Source organism: Musca vetustissima, unplaced genomic scaffold (genome assembly GCF_032173495.1).
Source record: "Musca vetustissima isolate MV318-11 ecotype Yass unplaced genomic scaffold, APGP_CSIRO_Mvet_v1 utg5221, whole genome shotgun sequence".
NCBI lineage: Eukaryota > Metazoa > Arthropoda > Insecta > Diptera > Muscidae > Musca > Musca vetustissima.
Window position 1 is genome coordinate 220,780 of NW_026880300.1, and position 22,911 is coordinate 243,690.

The 22,911-nt window shown below is 35.3% G+C and overlaps 1 protein-coding gene across 1 annotated transcript in view; it reads left to right on the forward strand.

The window, feature by feature from the left end:
- Positions 1-726: 726 nt before the first annotated feature.
- Positions 727-22,911, forward strand: part of LOC133325836 (serine-aspartate repeat-containing protein I) — a 28,492-nt gene continuing 6,307 nt past the window's right edge. The window contains exons 1-7 of the mRNA XM_061534555.1: positions 727-841; positions 1,414-1,623; positions 12,367-12,462; positions 12,691-14,417; positions 14,697-15,386; positions 21,118-21,792; positions 22,039-22,704. Of these exons, the coding sequence (XP_061390539.1) occupies positions 1,563-1,623; positions 12,367-12,462; positions 12,691-14,417; positions 14,697-15,386; positions 21,118-21,792; positions 22,039-22,704 (3,915 nt within the window). The 5' untranslated portion in view covers positions 727-841; positions 1,414-1,562. The remainder of the gene's footprint in view (positions 842-1,413; positions 1,624-12,366; positions 12,463-12,690; positions 14,418-14,696; positions 15,387-21,117; positions 21,793-22,038; positions 22,705-22,911) is intronic.

Here is a 22,911-nt window from a genome sequence, read left to right on the forward strand (position 1 = left end):
GATCACACATTTATTTATGTATCCAAAGTGGTGAAGGGTATCATATAGTCGGCTCCGTCCGACTTTTGAACTTTCCCTACTGGTTTATCTATATATTCTGAAGGACCAACATAGTTGTAAATGTGGTTTTGTATATAATAATAATAATTAAAGGAATAATGTAAGATATTGGCCTGGATCTTCTAGGAATGTATTTCAAAAATATTATAGAATATTTAGGCAATTTCACAAAGGCATAAAATGTGGTGTAGGGTATACAAATTATTGGCTTGTTTCGTTAAATATGGACTTATTTTTCTTGATATTGGACTATGTTTTCTGAGAGATGATCAGTTCAATAAAAATAGGAATGAATGAGTTATTATAATTTTTTTAAATAACATAAAACCACCCTAATATATTGTATTTGTCACTCATAATGCCAAATATAAAGTGACAAATTTGATGGCACACAACGACGAGCGCATCATCAACGAGCTCCTGCTCTCTATTCATTTAACCGTACCCCATTCTCCCCCATCGCCCCAACCTACAAACGAACATTAGATGTGAATACGAATGTTTGTCATCATCACCATCGCCGTGTGTGTCGCATACTTATTGAGTGAGTAGTGGCAACCAAATCGCTCTCAACGTGAAAATGCACTCAAAATGAAAATATATTTTCTGGTGCGGCTGTCGCTGCTATTGGTGGGGAAAAAATATCATTTCGACATTTCGTTTCGTTTGCTGCGAAAAAATTGAAAAAATTTTCGCGGTCACTAGGTAAATTTGTGGCGTCTCCTTGTTGTGTTACGAATTGGTTTTGGACCGGGAGAGATCGACTCGTATACTCGTACTCGTACATATTTAAATTTTTATTGTGAACAAGAATAAAAAATATATAAGAATTTCTATTTTTTATTAAATAGAAAAAAATAAATAAAATTATTATTCATAGTTTTGAGAAAAATAAAGAAAAAAATAGTCGAACAAAAAATATGATTACGCATAAAAAATATTGAAACAATGAGTTAAAAAACGAATTTGAAAATTTCAATTCAGTAAAATAAAGTTTTTCGAGATAAAAAGAAAAGAAAAAAATTTGACGAGCTATTAAAAAAAAAATATTAAAAATTTAAAATTTTTGTGTTGTTGTGGCTGCAGCAGTCGTTGAAAGGGACACCAAAGGATTAACCCAGAAAACGATTGTTCAGCTGAAATTTAATGAAGAAAAAATATTTTAACGAATTTTAAACGGATTTATTTTTTTTAAACGAACAACGAACGAAGTGAAATAATTTTTTTATTATAAAAAAAATATTAAAAATATTATTTAAAATATATTTTTAAAATATTTTTGTGATTTTTTGTTTTGTTAATAAAAAATAATAAGAGTGATTTTAATTTTATTTTAATTGTTTTTTCCCACAGAATACGAGAGTGTTATAAATAAAAATAATAATAAATTTAGATTTTAAATAAAACATAAATTATAGTAATTTATGAGGTGATTTAAAGTACTAACATTTCATTCAACTACAACTGATTCCTGGGATACTGGAGTTTTATTGTGAATTGTTATGGGGCGGATTACATTTTGGTTCCTATTGGGACTAACGTTATTCGCCGTCTCTACTCAGGGTAGGTATTAAAAAAATTAAAAATAATTTATTGTAAGAAATATAATAAAAAATATTTAGTTATAAAAAAATTAATAAAAAATATTTCTGTTTAAAAAAAAATATAAAAAATATTCCCCCCTCTTAAAGAAAACACCACACAATAATTATATAATCAAAAATTTTTAAAAATATCCATACACGATGGCTGGCCACTGCCGCCGTCGCAGCATCATCGGCCATAAAACCAGACAAGAAAACTGCCAAATCCCTTACGCGTAGATTGTGTAGCTAGCCTAGGCTAGCCAACGTTCTGCTTGTCTCTAAACATTTAATATAGTCTGCAGAAGAAGAAGAAAAAATTGCCTGTCAGCCACAACGGTTGGGGTATAAATATAACACCACCACCAAAAAAACCATTCAAGAACCAAAAAATAAAATATTATGTTTTTTGCTCATCTTCTTCTTCTCCCAATTTTTTTTGTCAAACTTATGAAAGAGCCAAAGAAAATTATTATGCAATTTTTTCTCGTTTGCTTTTGCTTTCGGTTGGTCCACCACTTCGTCCAACCAATTCATATTTTCTTTTGTGCGGATACTAAAATGCCAAGTAGCAAAAGAAGAAGATGAAGAACACCAGCAGCCATCAAAAGATGCCTCCCTCCCATTTCCCGCGGATACCTCATCATCTCAGTAGACAAACCAATGACAACAAAACTCAAAAAATTTTATTTTTGTATAAAAAAATATATTTTTTTGAAATATATACACACATGTATTTATGTGTGTACGTTAGCTGCTAGTACAAATACTTTAGACTTGTTCGATCATACTCATATTTTGCATTTTGAGTATATTTATATGTGTGGTGTTCAGTTCAGTTTTTTGTCTTGAGAAATATTGAAATTTCCTCTATACCACTGTCAAATAAATGTACGTTTGGTGAAAGTTAAGACCAATTTTTCTACACTCACACATTTATATATGTTCATTTTAAATATATATCTAAATATATATTATTTGTTTTTATCTCAAATCATCCATCTCGTTGAGTAGAATGTTGAAATAGCTCATTAAAAACATAATTTTAATATTATGAAAATTGTATAGAATAGAAAATTCTTAACCCTGAGACCAGCTAGTTTTTTGCGAATATTGAAATATAAGGATCGAACCTAATTCAATGTGTATGCGTACGAAATACCCATATTTTCGCCTAAATACGCAAGGCTATTATGTTTATTTTTGTCAATTGAAAAGGGAGGAAATGGAGAATTTTATTTAAATTTATCGAAAATTAGTCACTTTTTGAGGTAAATAAAAAATAAGCATACGATCCTTAAAGCTCGAACTAAAAATTATATTCCCCGAAATTCGTATGTCTAAATCTGAACCGATTTTAACAAAACTTCGCAGACATCAGTCTGACCTAATTAAGCACTCTGTGCACGATTTTGCCAAAATCGGTCAAATATTATGATTTTGTTGTATCATTAACAAAAAATCGGACGAAACTATATATGGGCGCTATATCTAAATCTAAATCAATATTGACAAAACTTCGCAGACATTAGTCTGGACATAATGCAGTACTCTGTGCAAAATGTTGTCCCAATCGGACAAATATTGGGAGTTTGGTGCATCAATCACATAAAATCGGATGATACTATATATGGGAGCTATATATAAATCTGAACCGATTTTCTCCAATTTCAATGCCAAATTTCATCCAAATCGGATCATAAATGCGACCTGCACTTTGTTCACAAAAATACATGGACGGACAGACGGATATGCGTAAATCGGCTCAGAAAATGATTTTACGCATATTGTCAAAAGGAACCAAAGGTCTATCTCGATTATTTTTGCCTGTTACAAACATATGAACAAAGACATATTACCTTGTACTGCGGTGAAGGGCATAAAAAGATATCAACAGACTGACATATATTCTCACAGGACATCTCAGCCTGCAGACACATTTACACAAGATTGGGTGTGAGGGAAGCAGCAGGTATAGAGTGTGTTGAGAACCCAATTATTTGGAAATGATGCTTCTCACGAACTAACCGAAAACAAGGTGTGAATGGAAACTATTAAAGGACAAGGTGTGAATAGAAACGCTAGAACGCAAAATTGAAGTGACCAATCTCAAGATGGTTTCTTCTAACTTTCTTTTCACTTTTCACTGCCTTAAGTGTATGCCCATGCGCATTCCTTGAGCAGTTCCTCATCCTCGGGTAAAATATTGTAATATTCGGGTCATTATTGTTATCTCCTGAGCGATCAGAAAAAAAAACAGACAAAAACGTTTCTAAGGTGTCGTCTTTGGCATACACGTAACATTGCGTGGCCAGATCGATTCAGCTAGCCGAGATATCGGTATAATAAAATGTTGGCCCATGACCAATATTCGCTGCGTTACAAACTCTTGTGTCTCCATAAACGTATAATAGTTTCACATCATATTTGGAGTAAATATGGTATAGTAAAATACAGTCAAATGTCAAAACCAAGATTGAATTAAAAATTCGCATTGCTGTTAATTTATCGATAAAATTAAATCAAGAATACTTATATGTTGACTTTATTCTCTAAGCGAGCTCGATCTAATACTCAATTTCGTAGAGATCAGCCTAAGATTATGACTTATAATTTGATAGCATACGTATATAGAATCAGTTATTTAATGGCCAGAAATTTTTGAATTAAAATACCGTTGCAGGATAGCAGTGTTGTGCTTAAAACTCATATGGAAAGGACCAACGTTTGATGGATATGACCACTTATGGCTTAGGTCCAAAGCTCTTAGTTTTAATACTATAATAAAATATACACACGACTCGGCCCTCTATGATCAACTTTGTATTGTTTGGAAGGCTTTAGCATTTTGGAATAAGATAAGAATAGAATGAATAGGATAAGAGAATTAATTGACCTTACCTATTTATTGAGCACAAACTGAGTTAGAAATTAAATCTCAAGTTCATACGATAGTTACATACGTACAAAAAATGTGTACAAATTTGGAAGGATTCGATAATTAGTTTTTGATTTATCGTGACCGCCATTTGTAAAACCACTGCTTCGAGAAACACGTGCTTAAAGTTTGAGAAAAACTTCTGCCGTCGCTTGATGCTGACACAATAAATCGGCTATATCTTCTAGAGGAACATTTTTGAATTAGTGTAATTTCGAAACAAAACCAAAATTAAATTTTGGAAACCGAAAAGTGGGGCCCCCTTAAAATAGTTTAAATCGTTTGAATTAAAGCGGTTCAAAAATCTGGATTATAATCTGAAAATCCGGTTCAAATCTGCCTCCCTCGTATGTTAACGTGTTCAGTATAATCAGATATATTGTGGAAAATTTGATAAAAGTGGAAAATGATGATGAAACATGCGAAAATCGACTTCTTGTTTTTTGAGATTAAAAAACTCATCTGGAGTTATTTACATTATGGTTGAAGAAAATAAGAACGAAAAAGAGACACAAGGACTCGAGATAGAGGAGAATTTACAAAAACATTCCTCCTTCGATTTTATTAAAGACATGTCATCTCAAAAATTACCTGCAATAGCCACAAACAAATATATGAGTGTTTTATTTTGGAAGTTGTTTAAGTCCAATGTTTCTGAGATATTTAAAGGTTTGGGTTTGATTTATTTGCCCTTCATAAAATAGCATATATATCGTAATATGTTTTGCAAATGTTTCAAGAAAACCAAAATTTGTATCACAACCTTTTCTGCGTTAGTTTTAGAGTTATCAGCAAAATACTCATTACGATATAACGCAAAAACTTGGCCTGTGGCTAATTTGTCTTTCTGGGCTTTCATCCCTTTAAGGATTTTTCCACCCCATGTATTAATTATCCATTTTTATCAAAAATCATTATCATTAAAAAAGATAGTAAACTTGGTTCTGGAACAAATGGTATAGCCCACATATAAAGGATTGGATAAGGAGCTCTAAAACCCAAATTTGGTCAAAGGATTTAAAGTATTGTTTTATCTCCCAAATTTGTTACCTCAAAATATCAGCATAAATAGTTTTGGGACAAAACGTCCTGAAATTTTTACATATTTATTTTAATTCAACAACACAATTTTAAAATCGTGCGTTGTTTGGGGCATTTAAGGGTTAATTTAAAAAATACAAAAATATCTCTAATAATGTTGTTGTTGTATTTTATTAAAAAAAAGAAAAGAATCACAAATAAAATAAATTAAAAATGACACGCATCGTCGACAGATTCGCATTTATGTGTGCATCAGTATTCGAAATCATCGCCAGTCCTTCTCGTATTTGTAATCGTTTATATTTAGATGGGTTCCTTTTTATATTTAAAGACATGTAGGTGCCTCCGGCTATTAGCTCTCATAATAAGAGAAAAATCAAGTAAATACATATATAAATTCTATCTACGAATATATATAATTTTTCCTATACACATATTAAAGGAGCTGAGGGAAAATGTTGTCATCCAACAAATCATCATAAATTTATATTTATGATGATCGCCTTTTTTCTGCAATACTCAAAACACACACACATATAATCGAATGCAAATTATTGTCTAATTGTTGTTATTGTACAAAACACGTCAATTTATCATTCACCATTTAGTATGAATTTCTTTTTTAAATAAACATTTTTCGCTTGGTTTATTTTTCTTTGTTTTTATTATGTATGCATGTATATTTTCTATATAAACATGTTTCGAATATGTAATGTAGCGATACGTTTTGGGGGAATAAATGGGCCTTGAAATTATTGTGCCCTTTCCGCAAACTGACAAGATTGTTGAACAGACACACGGAAAAGGGGTTCTAATAATCCCAAACAGGAAAAATGATTTTTAATGTTATAAAAATGATTAAACAATTTTATACTTTTTCATATACCCGATTTTCAATGGTGTATAAACAATTATTTTACCAGAATGTAAAATTAAAATTTTTGACTTCAAATAGTTAAGAATTTTTATATCGTTTTAAAGTTACATTTTGAAATTATATATTTCAAGCGCCCAGTGCGAGTGCAACCTTATACGTTATGTTATTACAGATCTGTCAGAACACGTGTCTATATATATTTGTTTATTTATATAAATTAGAAAATTGCAAATAATATACCCGTGTATATGGAGAAAATGTATATTTTCTTTATTCATGTTTATCGAATATAGATATGGGAGGTATTAAATATCGAATTTATGTTTAAGGGGACCCCCCCCCATTCTCGGGGTCAAAATTTTTTTTGATTTAATTCGATTCTACACTAATTCAAGAATGTCTCTGCAAAATTTAAAGTGAAAATCTCAAGAACTCTTGAAGATATAGCCGATTTATTGTGTCAGCATCAAGTGACGGCTAAATCTCAAACTTTAAACGCGTTTTTCTCTAAACATTTTTTTGCGAATGGCGGGCACGATAACTCCAAATCTAATAACCCAATCGATTTAAAATTTTTACACGTTTCTCTGTGAGTGTATACCTATCGTATGAACTAGGATAAAGCCAATCGGTTAAGATCTTCCTTTTTTTTTAACTTGGTTTTTGGTCAAAAATCGGCGATTTTTCAAAAATATTTTTTCAAAGGTCCGCCATTTTGTTAATTTTAGAGCGAAGTCAATAATCCTAGTTCATACGAGAGCCAGACATGTCCTCTTTCTAACACCGTTGGAATTTTCCGATTCCGATGTTCCAGTGAGGAGTTATCATGCCCGCCATCAAAAATAAGGACTTTTCTTTAATTACAAAAAACAACAACAAAACAATAACAAAATTTGTTTGTAAATTATTTTTCTTCTTTTTTAAATCTTCAAATATATATGTGCAAAGTTACAAACCTTAACAAGCATTGGTATTGATTTACCAGCCCATTGAAAATCTTGAAAAATTAAAATCGAGAATGGGTGGGGTTCCCTTAAAACATTTTTTCTTAATATAATTTTTAATTGATACAAATTATTTCGTTCGACATAAACAATCAGTTTTTTTAATAAATAAAAGGAGAAGGTCATAGTCGAACGGAGCCGATTATATTGTACCCTACATTACCTTGAGTGCACCTACACATCATATTTTAAAGTATATGATACATATTAGAGTTATACCTTGCTATGAACCTATATAATACACAATATACATAAAATTAAGACTCTTTATAATGGGGTTAATAGAAGAAGTGGACCAACACAAACTTCAGACGTGACCTAGAATTGGTAAACTTATTACGATGTGCAAATATAATTGGAGATTTCATCGCTAGACATTGGATTTACAAAATATTCAAAGTTTGAAGCCTTTTTGAGGGAGTAAACAAATAGTCTCTTGGACATGAGATTGTACAAATTTTGGGTAGGATATTTCGTTCGCGTGGTATTATAAATTTATTTCTCAGCTAAATTTTGACCATATTATGGGAGAAGTGCTAGAAGAAGTGGGCCGTTATTCCTTATCTACGAAAGAGTTTTCAGAGTTGAAGAAAAATACGATGTGATTGGTATATGTAGATCGACTCCAAATTGTTTTAAATGAATTTGGTTCGAAGACAATTGGACCCTCATTACGCAAATATGTTTTTACACAGACCATGGATCAGGGTCTCCACCATGAGCTGGAAATTACCTGTAATGTTTTTTATATATATATCGTGAGCTGTTTCATAGTAATTTATTGTAGGAAGATTGGACACACGATGAAAACAAAATTCGCGTAAAAATCCTAAAATACCGAATAAAAGCCGGTACCGTTATATGGGAGCTATCTTAAAAAGTGGTGTGACTGAAAACATATATTACCAAAAACGTACCAAAAATTCCGTATCGATACATTTTGTTAGAAAACTCAATGAACAAAATACAGCCAATTCGGTTGAAAAACGTGAAAAAAAATTCCGAGAATTTTGCGGTAACTTTGTATGGTATTTAAAATTAACTGTCTAAAGCTATGATTATGTAGATGACTTTGCAAAAATATTTTTAAGAACAACCAAGTTTAAAAAAAAAACTGTATAAAAGGAGAATTGTACGAAGTCGCTCCTTTAGCGAGCTCTGAACACATCAATGCATATCCAGGTTAAGATAAGCACATGGAAAGTAATTGAGTGCTTCGAAGGATTATTTGAAATATTGACCGCGACTTGGCCTCAAATGATCCATCCGCTCAGTCCAATTTTGGCATACTCTTTGCAACAGTTCGGCCGGTATCTCACGAAAAGTGATTCAAAATTGTTTTCCAATTGGTCAATTGAAATGGGTTTATCTGTACTTGTCTGTCTTGACATGTGCTTTAACACAAATATAGTCTAAAGGCGTAAAATCGCACGATCTATGCGTCCAATTTACCGATCCGAACATGAAACATGTTTATCGAATGGTCAAAAAAAAGTTGGGTATCACTATCAATGGTAGTGCTCTGCTTACTTGCTTACCCATTGAGCTGAACAAAACTTTTCATAAAATATTGGACCTTGGATTTTTGTCACGTTGGGGTAGACGGCGTGACCGGGCCGAATAAACAATTATCAAAATTTCCACTTCTGAAAGGCTTTAAACCTAAATCCTTGCACAAAAATTTCCACATTGTTGGGAAGAGAGGTTCAACAGCTGTTAACGGCGACTAATCGATCCTTGATCGATTATGATTATAGAATTCAATGATTAGCACGAATTGCTCGTCTATTAGGCCATTCGTGATTAACTTACAGACCAAACTGAAAATTTGTTGACAGTAAAACAAAATACGAAACATGCGTACGCTGTTTAAACTTCTATTACTCAAAATCACCCAATTTACCGGGTCTATATGCATAGTATAGCACACTTGAAAAGTCGCTAAGATTTACCCAAACTCGGAAATTGGCTCCGCTATTAATTCTGTAGAGTGTTATATGTTCAGCTATGTCAATGTAAACATATTAATTAATAAAATTCGATCTTCACATTCAGACCGACCAAACATAACCCTGATAACGCCAGAGATTTTATCTTTAAAATCTTTAATTTAATTTTAAAACTTAAATATTTTTAAATTTGTACTTCCAAATAGGAACACAAACTATAAAATTACAGCCGATTCGGATGAAAAACTGGCCAAAATGCAGAATATTTAATACCGGAATTGGGGGCTGTACGAAGCATGGGACCGATCAATCCGATTTCAAATACCTAACATCTAAGGTGTGATGGCAATGTATGTGCAAAATATATACTATCAATCTTAAACATTTCAAGCTCTAGCGTAATATTAACAAGCGACTGTCCGTCCAGGCAAAATAGGCATATCATTCTATTCTGATCAAGAATATAAATACTTTATGGGTTCTCAGGTTAGTATTTCTAGGTGTTGCAAATGGAATGTCAAATTTAATATACTCTCTTCCTTATCGTGGAATATATACCAAAATACCAATATTTAATGGCGCTGAAAGAAACAACACATGTAATCTAATAACAGCCTACTGTGTTAAAAATTAATTAAACTGCAGAAAAAATGAGCGCATAATTAATTATAAATAAATAAATTGCATAAACAATCATTAAATATGTAGAAAATAATTAAAATTCTATATTATGTATGACTTGGGATCTGCAATGAAAAAAAAAAAAACTATTCATTTTTTTCATACACACATACATTCCTAAAAAACCTAACTATAATTTGTATACAAAGCTTAAATTGACAACAACAAGAATAAATTTATATAAAAAAACATAACCATTAGATAAATGCACTAAACTTAGGTGACCTCAAAGTTCTGAGTGCGTGTGTCCGTTTAATTTCTTTTTTACCTAACAACTATTCAAAAAAATATTAAAAATTGTTCTATTCATATTTGCAAATGTGAAATAATGAACAAATGCAATAACAACAACAGCAGCAACAAACATTAGCCATGAAAGACTTACGCAAAAGAATCGAATAATGAAATGAAAAACAGAGATGTGTGGAAAGAAAACTGTGTAGGAAGTGATGGGCATAGAGCCAAGGAAAAAACAACGAAATGATCGTGTGCTGAAATAGAGAAGCGAGCGGGGAGAGAGAGAGAGAGCAGCAATAGAAAATTTTTAGATAAGTGAAACATCGACTATAAACAAAATATTTAAACAAACAATTTCAATGCAAATAAAAACATCTATAGAAGACATATGTATATACGAATGTATGTATGAATGTCTCTTCTTTTTTTATAATACCTATGGGAAAATTCATTTCGTACACATGATCTGAAAAATTTATTTTAAAATAAATACTTTCACATACAATACACATATATGTATGTATGTGAATTAACAATTTAGCGAATTAGTGTCAAGTTCGTATACAAAACAAACAATGGAAATAAATAATAAAAAATTGAAAAATATTTTGTCACTTGGTTACCAAAAAAGATGTATAAAAATGTATGAATGAAAAAAATATTTTTTCAAAAAAATTAAAAAAAAATAATTTTGAATAAAATCTATCTACCTTTTCAATGACAATTAAAAAAAAACTTAAGGGTTGTGGCCACATGTTAACAGGAACAGTGGGACTCCTTTAGCCGGGTATAGTAAATAATGTGACTGATGGAAATTATATTCTGTCGAAAAAGGTTTTTTATACGTTTCTATGGGCTCAGATGTTTGTAACATATCCCGTCTAGCTGAATCCATTACAGTTAATAAGTAAAGCACATACAGTAGCTTTTGAGTAATATATTCACAGAATATGGTTTATACCGTCAGATTATATACCCTAAGGGAGTAAATGATTTCACCATGCTTCGTACAGACTTAAATCATCCATGACAATGCGAAGAACGCGATCCAGAACATAGTAATGGTAATTGATGATTATGCGTGCGGGGTAACTTTTTCTCTCTTTTAAGGCAAACATTTTTTTTTTGTTTAAATCGAACCTACACTAATTCAAGAATGTCCCTATAAAATTTCATGTGAAAATCCAAATTTCCAAATGTTTACATGTTTCTCTGTGAGTGTATAGCTATCGTATAAACTAGGATAAATCTAATCGGTCAAGATCTTCCTTATGTTTTAACTTAGTTCGTGGCCAAAAAAAAGCGATTTAAAAAAAAAAATTCAAAGTACGAAGTCAATAATCCTAGTTTATATGAGAGTCAAACATGTACTCTTTCTAACGCCGTTGGAATTTTTGGATTCCGATATTCCAGTGAAGAGTTATCATGCCCGCCATCAAATATAAGGACTTTTCATTAATCTCAAAAAATACCAACAAAACAACAACAACATTTTGTAAATTATTTTTCTTCCTTCCTTCTCTTGGCAATGTGCTGCAGAAATTTTAGGCGTTAGACGACGTGTATTCTCAGAGTCATGCGACTCCGTTCACTCAACGGGGCTTCAACAATTGCCATGTTGCCTCTTGTCAGGTTTTCTTGATCTTTTTTACGTTAGTCATATTTTCCTCTGAGGCCCCAAAATTCCTGCATCTATCTATATTGCCTGGAAGAACCGAGAATGCTAATTTATATCCACTTAATTCTTCTGTAGATTTTTTCTCCCTCCATCGAGGGTTATACCAACACGTTAAACAATATATCCATAGGATGCGATTTTTTTCTACAATAAGTTTGTTTTTGCAACTCCGAAAATGTTCTATCTCAACTTTATTTATATGGCAACTACAAATATTTTCAATTGGGCGCCACTGACTGGCTGTAAAAATAATGAATTAACAAAATATGCACGCAATCGTTAACACATAATAATTTGTTATTTTTTTATTTCTTTCAGATGTGTTAGCTAGCTCTGATGTTGGACCTACTGAATCCGAATGCCGTCCTTACATTGAAAAGGCTATTAACGAATTAAAAACAGGTGATGACAAAGGTAAGGATTATTCATTTAAAATTGTAATCCTATATACCTATTTCCAAGATTATTCGTGATTAACCGGAGACATAAATTATACGGGAACGAATAATTGTCATTTTTGTTTCATAAATAGAAAAAAAAAATATTATTCCGCCCATCACTGATTTTCAAGATTTAGCTATGTCTTTACTCCTTCTTTCACAATCACCCTAACTAATTTCTCCAAAAATATATTTTTTTCAGAAACATTAATCCCTAGTCCCGATACGACTTCCGGTGAAGAAGAAACGAACAAAGCTAACGAACAATATGGAGAGTCCGGTGAAATGCAGGGAGATCAACCTGTTCATGCTGCTGATGAAAAGGAAACTGTTGAAATTGCCGATGTAGACTCTGTGGAAGAGGCTAAGGCCCCAATTGATTTGGATGGTGATGGCATTCCCAATGAACAGGACAGTGACATCGACGGCGATGTCATACCCAACGAACAAGATGAAGATATGGATGGTGATGGCGTCTTGAATGTCAATGATGAAGATATTGACGGTGATGTCATACCCAATGTTAAGGACTCTGATATGGATGGTGATGGTGTGGCAAATGTACACGACGCCGACTTGGATGGCGACGGTGTTGCCAATGTTGTTGATGCCGATTTGGATGGTGATGGTGTCGAGAATGTTGTGGATGCTGATATGGATGGTGATGGTGTGGCCAATGTTGTGGATGGCGACATCGATGGAGATGGTGTACGCAATGTCAGTGATAATGACATAGACGGTGATGGCATTCCAAATGATGAAGATGACGATATGGATGGTGATGGCATTCCCAATGATCAGGATGATGATATCGATGGTGATGGTATCCCCAATACCGAGGATGATGATATCGATGGTGATGGCATTCCCAATCATGAAGATGATGATATTGATGGTGATGGTATTCCTAACCATGAAGATGACGATATTGATGGTGATGGTATTCCCAATCACGAAGATGATGATATTGATGGTGATGGTATTCCAAACACTGAAGATGACGATATAGATGGCGATGGCATCCCCAATGATCAAGACGATGATATTGATGGTGATGGAATTCCTAATGATCAGGATAATGATATCGATGGTGATGGTATCCCTAATGATCAGGATGATGATATCGATGGTGATGGTATCCCTAATGATCAGGATGATGATATCGATGGTGATGGTATTCCTAATCATGAGGATGATGATATTGATGGAGATGGTATCCCCAATACTGAGGATAATGACATTGATGGTGATGGTATCCCCAATGACCAGGATAATGACATTGATGGTGATGGTATTCCTAATGATCAGGATAATGATATCGATGGTGATGGTATTCCCAATGATCAGGACAATGATATCGATGGTGATGGTATTGCCAATGAAGAGGACAAGGATATCGATGGTGATGGCATTCCCAATGAAGAAGATCATGATGTCGATGGTGATGGCTTGCCCAATGAGGAGGAACCCAAGAGTTTAGATGTCGACAATGATGGCATTACCAATGACGATGATCACGACATTGATGGTGATGTGGTCCACAATGAATTGGATGCCGATATGGATGGTGATGGTATTCCCAATACCAGTGACAAAGATATTGATGGTGATGGCATTCCCAACCCACGTGATGAAGATGCCTACGAACAGGCTGATGTCCAACCAAGCGCCAGGGCGAAACGTAGCATTGGTGACCTTGATAATGATGGCATTCCCGATGATGAGGATGAAGATCGTGATGGTGATGGCATTCCCAATAATAAGGATGAAGACATCGATGGTGATGGTATTCCCAATCATCAGGATGAAGATATTGATGGCGATGGTGTACCAAATCATGAGGATAGTGATGATGATGGTGATGGTAAACCCGATGAAGAGGCCAAAACCGAAGAGGAAGATACTAAGCCAGAAGATGAATTATTATGGGTAAGATTTAAATTTATGAAAGAAAGGACCTGCTTTAGAGCGCTTTGCCAGCTTGTAGAAAGAGATTAGTGCGTACTACATCCTGGATAATGGGGTCGATCGATTGATGTGAAGAAAACCGAGAAATTATTATCTGAAATTATTGGGAAGGGGATATGAACTTAAAAAGGGTTTGAAGGGAAATTTCTTTGAATTTTCAGTCCAAGTTTTAGGGTAGATTTTTTCCTTTAAATTCTTGTTCCACACTATAGTAAAAGAATTTGAGTATTATTATGGAAGGTTTCCGGAAAACGTGGAGATCCTAACGACATTGATGGCGATGGCATTCCAAACATACACGACGATGACATGGATGGTGATGGCATTGCCAATCATGAAGACAACGATATGGATGGCGATGGTATTCCCGCCGAAGAGGATACCGACATAGATGGTGATGGGACACCCAATCACCTGGATAATGATATTGATGGCGATGGCACACCCAATCACTTGGATGAGGATATTGATGGTGATGGCACACCAAATCATTTGGATGAAGATATCGATGGAGATGGTGTGTCAAATGAAAAAGACAACGATGTTGATGGCGATGGTGTGGCCAATGATGAAGATGACGATATTGATGGTGATAATACCCCGAATGATTTAGATGATGACATGGATGGTGATGGTATATCCAATGCCCATGACATGGATGTGGATGGTGATGGGGTACACAATAAACAGGATGATGATCATCATGATATGGACGGTGATGGCATCCCAGATCATAGGGATGATGATCGCGACGGTGACGGTGTGCCAAATCATCAGGATGATGATGTCGATGGGGATGGCATACCAAATAGATTGGATAGTGATATTGATGGTGATGGTATACCAAATGATCGAGATGCCGATCGTGATGGTGATGGTTTGCCAAATGAACGCGATGATAATGATGGTGAACATGACGACAAGAAATGGGTAAGAATTGTGGGTCATATTGTTGTTGATTCTTTTAACTTGACACACCTACAATGATCACTTCTATGGCACACAATCACTTATGATATATTTTTGAATGCACGTTCCGGCACTTAAACACGAGATTTGAGCAAGAAAAAAGAAATTTGAAAATGAAAATTCACTGTTAAACAATTTAAGACACTTTCTGTTCACTACTTCTTCTTACAATGGTTTCTGTTCGCACAAAATTACACAGTTTCACTGAATTATTTGAAATTGAAATATGAAAACAAAACAAAAAAATCGGAAATACTTCTTCATGATTACAACATTCTTCAGCTGCATACACGACTACCTACTTTTCATAAAGAATATATTTTTATTAAATACAAACAATTGGAAGGTTTCCAGAGGCAAGGACATCGACGGTGATGGCATACCCAATGAACATGACTACGACATGGATGGCGATGGCATTGTCAATAGCGATGACAATGATGTCGATGGTGATGGTATACCCACCGATGAAGATACCGATATCGATGGTGATGGGAAACCGAATGCCGAAGATGATGATATCGATGGTGATGGCATATCAAATGAACGTGACCGTGATGTAGATGGCGATGGTATGCCAAATGATCAGGAACCACATTCCTTGGATATCGATAAAGATGGCATACCCAATGATGAGGATAGTGATATAGATGGTGATTCGATACACAATGAATTGGATGAGGATATGGATGGTGATGGTATACTCAATTTACGTGATCGTGATATTGATGGCGATGGAGTGCCCAATGTCCACGATGATGATCACAGAGATATGGATAAAGATGGTGTTATCGATGAACATGATGCCGATATCGATGGTGATGGTATACCTAATGATAAAGATCATGATATAGATGGCGATGGTATACCGAATCAACAGGACACGGATCGAGATGGAGATGGTATACCAAATGTTAAGGATTCGCGTGATTATGAGGCGGATGATAAGAAACTGGAAAGGAAAACGAAACGGGTAAGATGGCAAGACACGAAAAACAAAGAAAAATAAATTTCACACTGATCCAATCATCAATGGTCCCATGACACTTCTGATTCTGGACTCTGCAGAAAAATTAAGAATTAACTTTTGATTTTTGGGAAGATTTCTAGAGTTCGTGCAAATGACATCGATGGCGATGGTATACCCAATCACAAAGACCAAGATATGGATGGTGATGGCATATTGAACCATGAAGATTCCGATGTAGATGGTGATGGTTTGTCAGCGGCCAAAGATTCAGATATAGATGGCGATGGCAAAGCAAATAGTGAGGATGAAGATGTAGATGGCGATGGTATAGCCAATGACCAGGATGAAGATATTGATGGTGATGGCATTGTTAATGCTGAAGAACCTCACAGCCTTGATATCGATAATGATGGCGTAGTGAATGATGATGATAGCGACATTGATGGTGATGATATACCCAATGAATTGGATGATGATATGGATGGAGATGGTATGCCAAATATACGTGACAAAGATATGGATGCCGATGGGATACCAAATGCCCATGATGATGATCATCGTGATAGTGATGGTGACGGTATCATTGATGAACATGATGATGATATTGATGGTGATGGTATTGCTAATCATAAAGATACAGATATTGATGGTGATGGGATACCAAATCAACATGATTTAGATCGTGATGGTGATGGTATACCGAATAAGAAAGATCGTCGTGATGGCGAAGCGGATGATAAGAAATCGAAACATAAATTGAAACGGGTAAGAAAAATAGGGGGTCATATTGAATTTAATTTTTTTCACCAATAATCGTTCAAAAACTATTCTGAATTGCAATCTAAAAAAAATATCTCTCAAAATCATTTCTAAAACTTAAATAACTACAAATACAACAGCATACGAAAGTCTTTCGGAAGCTATACTGAACCTCAACTCGAACATAACTAAAGATCTTTCCAAATCATTTATAAAAACTGGAATAAGTACAAATACAACAGCATATAAATCGAAATTAAGTACCAAAAATATTATACTAAGAAATATGGATCCCGATTTCAAGTAACAAATTAACGATCTCTCAGTTTCCACTTCAAAAAATAATACAAAGGATCTCTCAGACCTCATTTCACTAGATCTACAAAATCATCAAGAATTTCAACAGTAAATTAAGGATTTATCGATCTCTATTTGCAAATTAAATACAAATACAAAAATATATTTAAAAAAATGGCATAAATTAAAAAATAAAATTAAAAATGTCAACTGCCCTCCCTCTATCTATCTACACTACCATCCTGTTGTCCAGAGTTCATTAACACGATTTTTACGCCGACGACATGCCCAATTATTCATTTCTCAACCCATTTAAAAATCAGGAATTTCGAAAACAATTTAAAATATCGCAGACTTCATACCACAAAACCTACAAAATGATCCTGAATTTCAAAGACAAATTAAGGAAGCACGTGCAGACTACATGATCCAGAACTTCTATAACAAATTAATGATGTATCAGACCTAATTTCTATATAACAAACAAATACAAATCTAAATATTAAAAAATCTATCGATTGGTTTCCACTTTTAAACTTAAAAAAACCGACTCTATTCTATTTTCTGATTTTCTATCATCCTGCCCTGTTCCCTACATCTGAGGCCTCATTCCATGTATGTGTGTATGATTATTAAATTATGCTTTTCTGGAAGATTTCCAGAGCCCGTGAACACGATTTGGACGGCGATGGTATACCCAATGATAAAGACACCGATATGGATGGTGATGGTATTTTAAATCACGCCGATTCTGATGTTGATGGTGATGGCATACCCATTGGTCAGGATACCGATATCGATGGTGATGGTAAATTGAATAGTGAAGATGAAGATATCGATGGAGATGGCATTGCCAATGAAAAAGATGAGGATGATGATGGTGATGGAATGGCTGATAACGAAGAACCCACATCTTTAGATTTCGATAAAGATGGTATACCCAATGATGAAGATGATGATATTGATGGTGATGTTATCCCAAATGAATTGGATGAAGATATGGATGGTGATGGAATATTAAATATCAAAGATGTGGACATCGATGGAGACGGTGTACCCAATGCCCACGATGAGGATCATGATGATCTGGATGATGATGGGATATTGGATGAACATGATGAGGATATTGATGGTGATGGTATACCAAATGAGCGGGATGATGATATCGATGGTGATGGTTTGCCAAATCACAAAGATACAGATCGTGATGGTGATGGGGTGCCAAATGAAAAGGATTCGAGGGACGGTGAAAAGGATGATAAGAAATTGGGTGTTAAAGTGAAAGTGGTAAGAGGCAAAAAATGAAACCGTCGAAGTCTTTCTTGTGTTATTTATCTTTATCGTTCATATTTTCTTCTTCTGTTATCCTCAAATGTGAACTCTTGGGGTGTTGTTACATTACTTTTTCTACTTTCTCTTCTTTAAATCGTACATTTTATTCGGATCGCATACAAAATTTGTGGATTTGAAAATTTGTCTTCTCTCATTTTATCTCTTCTTGGCACCTTTCTGGTTGTTTGTTTTAAAAAATATTGACTTTTTGTTGGGATAATTCAATAGTTTTGTTCTATTTCCATTTTGTTTCTGGTTTCATTGGTGTTAAATTACAAATTTTTATGGCAAGACTTCCAGACGCCATGATAGTGACATTGATGGCGATGGTATTCCCAATGTCCATGACACCGATATGGACGGTGATGGTATTTTAAATCATGAAGATTTTGATGCCGACGGTGATGGTATACCCACAGATCAAGATTCGGATATTGATGGTGATGGTACACCCAATCATGAAGACGATGATATTGACGGCGATGGCATAGCCAATGACAAGGATCACGATGTAGATGGTGATGGCATGTCAAATGATGAAGAACCCAAAAGTTTGGACTTAGATGGTGATGGGATACCAAATGATGATGATGAAGATATCGATGGTGATGTTATACCCAATGAGCTGGATGAGGATATGGATGGTGATGGTATTTTGAATGTACGCGATAAGGATATTGATGGTGATGGTGTCCCAAATGTCCAGGATAAGGATCATCGTGATATGGATGGTGATGGTGTGCCCGATCATCATGATGATGATATTGATCAGGATGGTATTCCCAATCACTTGGACAACGACATAGATGGGGATGGTATTCCCAATGACCACGATATAGATCGTGATGGCGATGGATTCCATAATCATCAGGATGATAGTGATGGTGAGGCAGATGATAAGAAAAGGGGACAGCACAAGGCGACACGGGTAAGAATTGAAAGAAATGATCATCGACATGCCATGAACCCCAACACATTGTATCTGAAAATCTGGGACTATTTCGGATAAGAAACAAGGTTATTAAATAAAATCCCCACCAGTAATAACTATGGACCACCACACATGACCAGTAACAAAACGTTCTGCTAATCAAGTCACTACTCGAAAACCTGATTTCAGAATCTAAAAAAAAAAACAACATTATGGCATACAGACATTTTTCCCTTAACAAATTAGATTTTCCCAAGAAATAAAAATTCCCTGGAGTGGCAGTGGTCTAATATGGCGATCACTGTACCCCACAACAAATTTTTGAAAGAAGTAAAGACGCCTCTGTATTAAATCTTAACTTTTGGGAAGATTTCCAGAGGTGTCGCCGCTAGTGACATTGATGGCGATGGCATACCCAATGTCCATGACACGGACATGGATGGTGATGGCATCCTAAATCAAGAGGACAATGATGCCGATGGTGATGGCATACCCACTGCCGAAGATTCCGATATTGATGGCGATGGAACTCCAAATTTCGAAGATGAAGATATTGATGGTGATGGCATTACGAATGAAATGGACCATGATTTGGACGGTGATGGTATGCCAAATGATGAGGAACCGAAAAGTTTGGATCTCGATGGTGATGGTATACCGAATGATGATGATGAAGACATCGATGGTGATGTTATACCCAATGAAATGGATGAAGATATGGATGGCGATGGTATATTGAATGTACGCGATCGTGATATTGATGGCGATGGGGTACCAAATGTCCAAGATATAGATCATCGTGATATGGATGCGGATGGTATACCAGATCATCATGACGATGATATCGATGCTGATGGTATACCAAATTTGAAGGATGATGATATCGATGGGGATGGTATACCCAATGAGCGGGATATAGATCGCGACGGGGATGGTTTCCATAATGAACAGGATCACAGTGATGGCGAGGCGGATGATAAGATCAAAAAGAAACGGGTAAGATTTGACACTACAACGTCACCACCATCACGTCACTATCACGGTCAGTTACACGGTCACTCTCTCTTTCTTTCTCTCTCTATCTGTCGACTCATGAGACTTACCAAGTCTCCACAATTCGTACAATTTATTTCGTCCAATTTTACTCGTTCATTGTCTTGTTGTCTGGGTGGGATGACATTCTGGGTCTTGTCTTGTGGATCTGGAATTGTCATCACCAAAACAATTCCATATTTTTACAAGTTTTTTACTTTTCTACTTTACTCTGCACAAAAGTTTTCGTTTCTTTACACTATTTTTCTGTTATTGTGGTTTGGGGTGGATCTTGGATCCACTTCCGAACAGAAGACATTTCAAATGTTGTGAAAAATTAATTTAAGTATTAAATATCGACATTATGGAAGATTTCCAGAGGACATGGCAGCGATATTGATGGTGACGGGATACCCAATGCCCATGACACCGATATGGATGGAGATGGTATACTGAATCACGAGGATATCGATATGGATGGTGATGGTTTGCTAAGCCATGTTGATCCGGATATCGATGGTGATGGTACACTGAATCATGAGGATGAGGATATCGATGGTGATGGCATATTAAATGAAAAGGATCATGATGCAGATGGTGATGGTTTGTCGAATGAACATGAACCGACAAGTTTAGATATTGATGGCGATGGCATACCCAATGATGATGATGAGGATATTGATGGTGATGTGATACCCAATGAATTGGATCCAGATATGGATGGTGATGGTATACCAAATTTGCATGATAAAGACATTGATGGCGATGGTGTGCCGAATGCCCACGATGATGATCATCCTGATATGGATGGTGATGGTATACCCGATTGTCTGGATGATGATCGGGATGGTGATGGTATACCCAATCATAAAGATGATGATATCGATGGTGATGGTATACCCAATCATAAGGATGATGACATAGATGGTGATGGTATACCCAATCACAAGGATGTGGATCGTGATGGTGATGGCATTGCCAATGAGCACGACGATCACGAGGGTGGTTATGTGCATGACAAGAAGGCGGAAAAAAAGACGACAAGGGTAAGATATTAAAAAAAATTGTTGAAAACATGGAACATCGGAACATTTCAAACAAAGAAAAATAAATCTACACACCAGACAGTCAGTCGCCACATGAAGAAACGTAACACAGATTTTCCATGGGCGGGTCAATCAGTTCCCCATCATGATTCGCCTGCTCTTTTAAGCATTTGTTTTTTCCTCTCTCTTTATGTTGCGAATAAAAATTTAAAAAAATTGTTTTTAAAATATCCCCACCTACGGAAGATTTCCAGAGATCATGACATCGATGGTGATGGCATACCCAATGTCCATGACACCGATATGGATGGTGATGGTATACTGAATCATGAGGACACTGATATGGATGGTGATGGTCTGCCAAGTCATGCCGATCCTGATATTGATGGTGATGGTACCTTGAATCATGAGGATGAGGATATCGATGGTGATGGTACCTTGAACCATGAAGATGAGGATGTTGATGGTGACGGTTTGGCAAATGAACATGAACCCAAGAGTCTGGACATTGATGGTGATGGCATACCCAATGATGATGATGAAGATATCGATGGTGATGTCATACCCAATGATTTGGATGAGGATATGGATGGTGATGGGGTGCCTAATGTCCATGACAAGGATATCGATGGTGATGGTGTGCCAAATGCCCATGATGATGATCATCGTGATTTGGATGGTGATGGTATACCCGATCATCGGGATGATGACAGCGATGGGGATGGTGTACCCAATCATGAGGATGATGATATCGATGGTGATGGCATACCAAATCATTTGGACGTGGACATTGATGGGGATGGGGTGCCAAATCATCTTGATACTGATCGGGATGGTGATGGGGTGCCCAATGACCGTGATGATCATGATGGTGAGGCAGATGATAAGAAGCCTGGTGGTAAAGTTAAGAGGGTAAGAATTGAATGGAAATTGGTTCGTTGGTTGGTTGATTCGTTGTTGTTGTTCTCTATCCACCATTCTTATCATGAGTCATTCTTACTTCAAATGAAAAAAAAAACGCAAAACTAAAAAGGACGAATATTATTTCATTTTTCAAAACAACGTTGGTTTACTTCTATAGTCCAGCTCGTAAAAAACTGGTTTAAATGACAGAACACA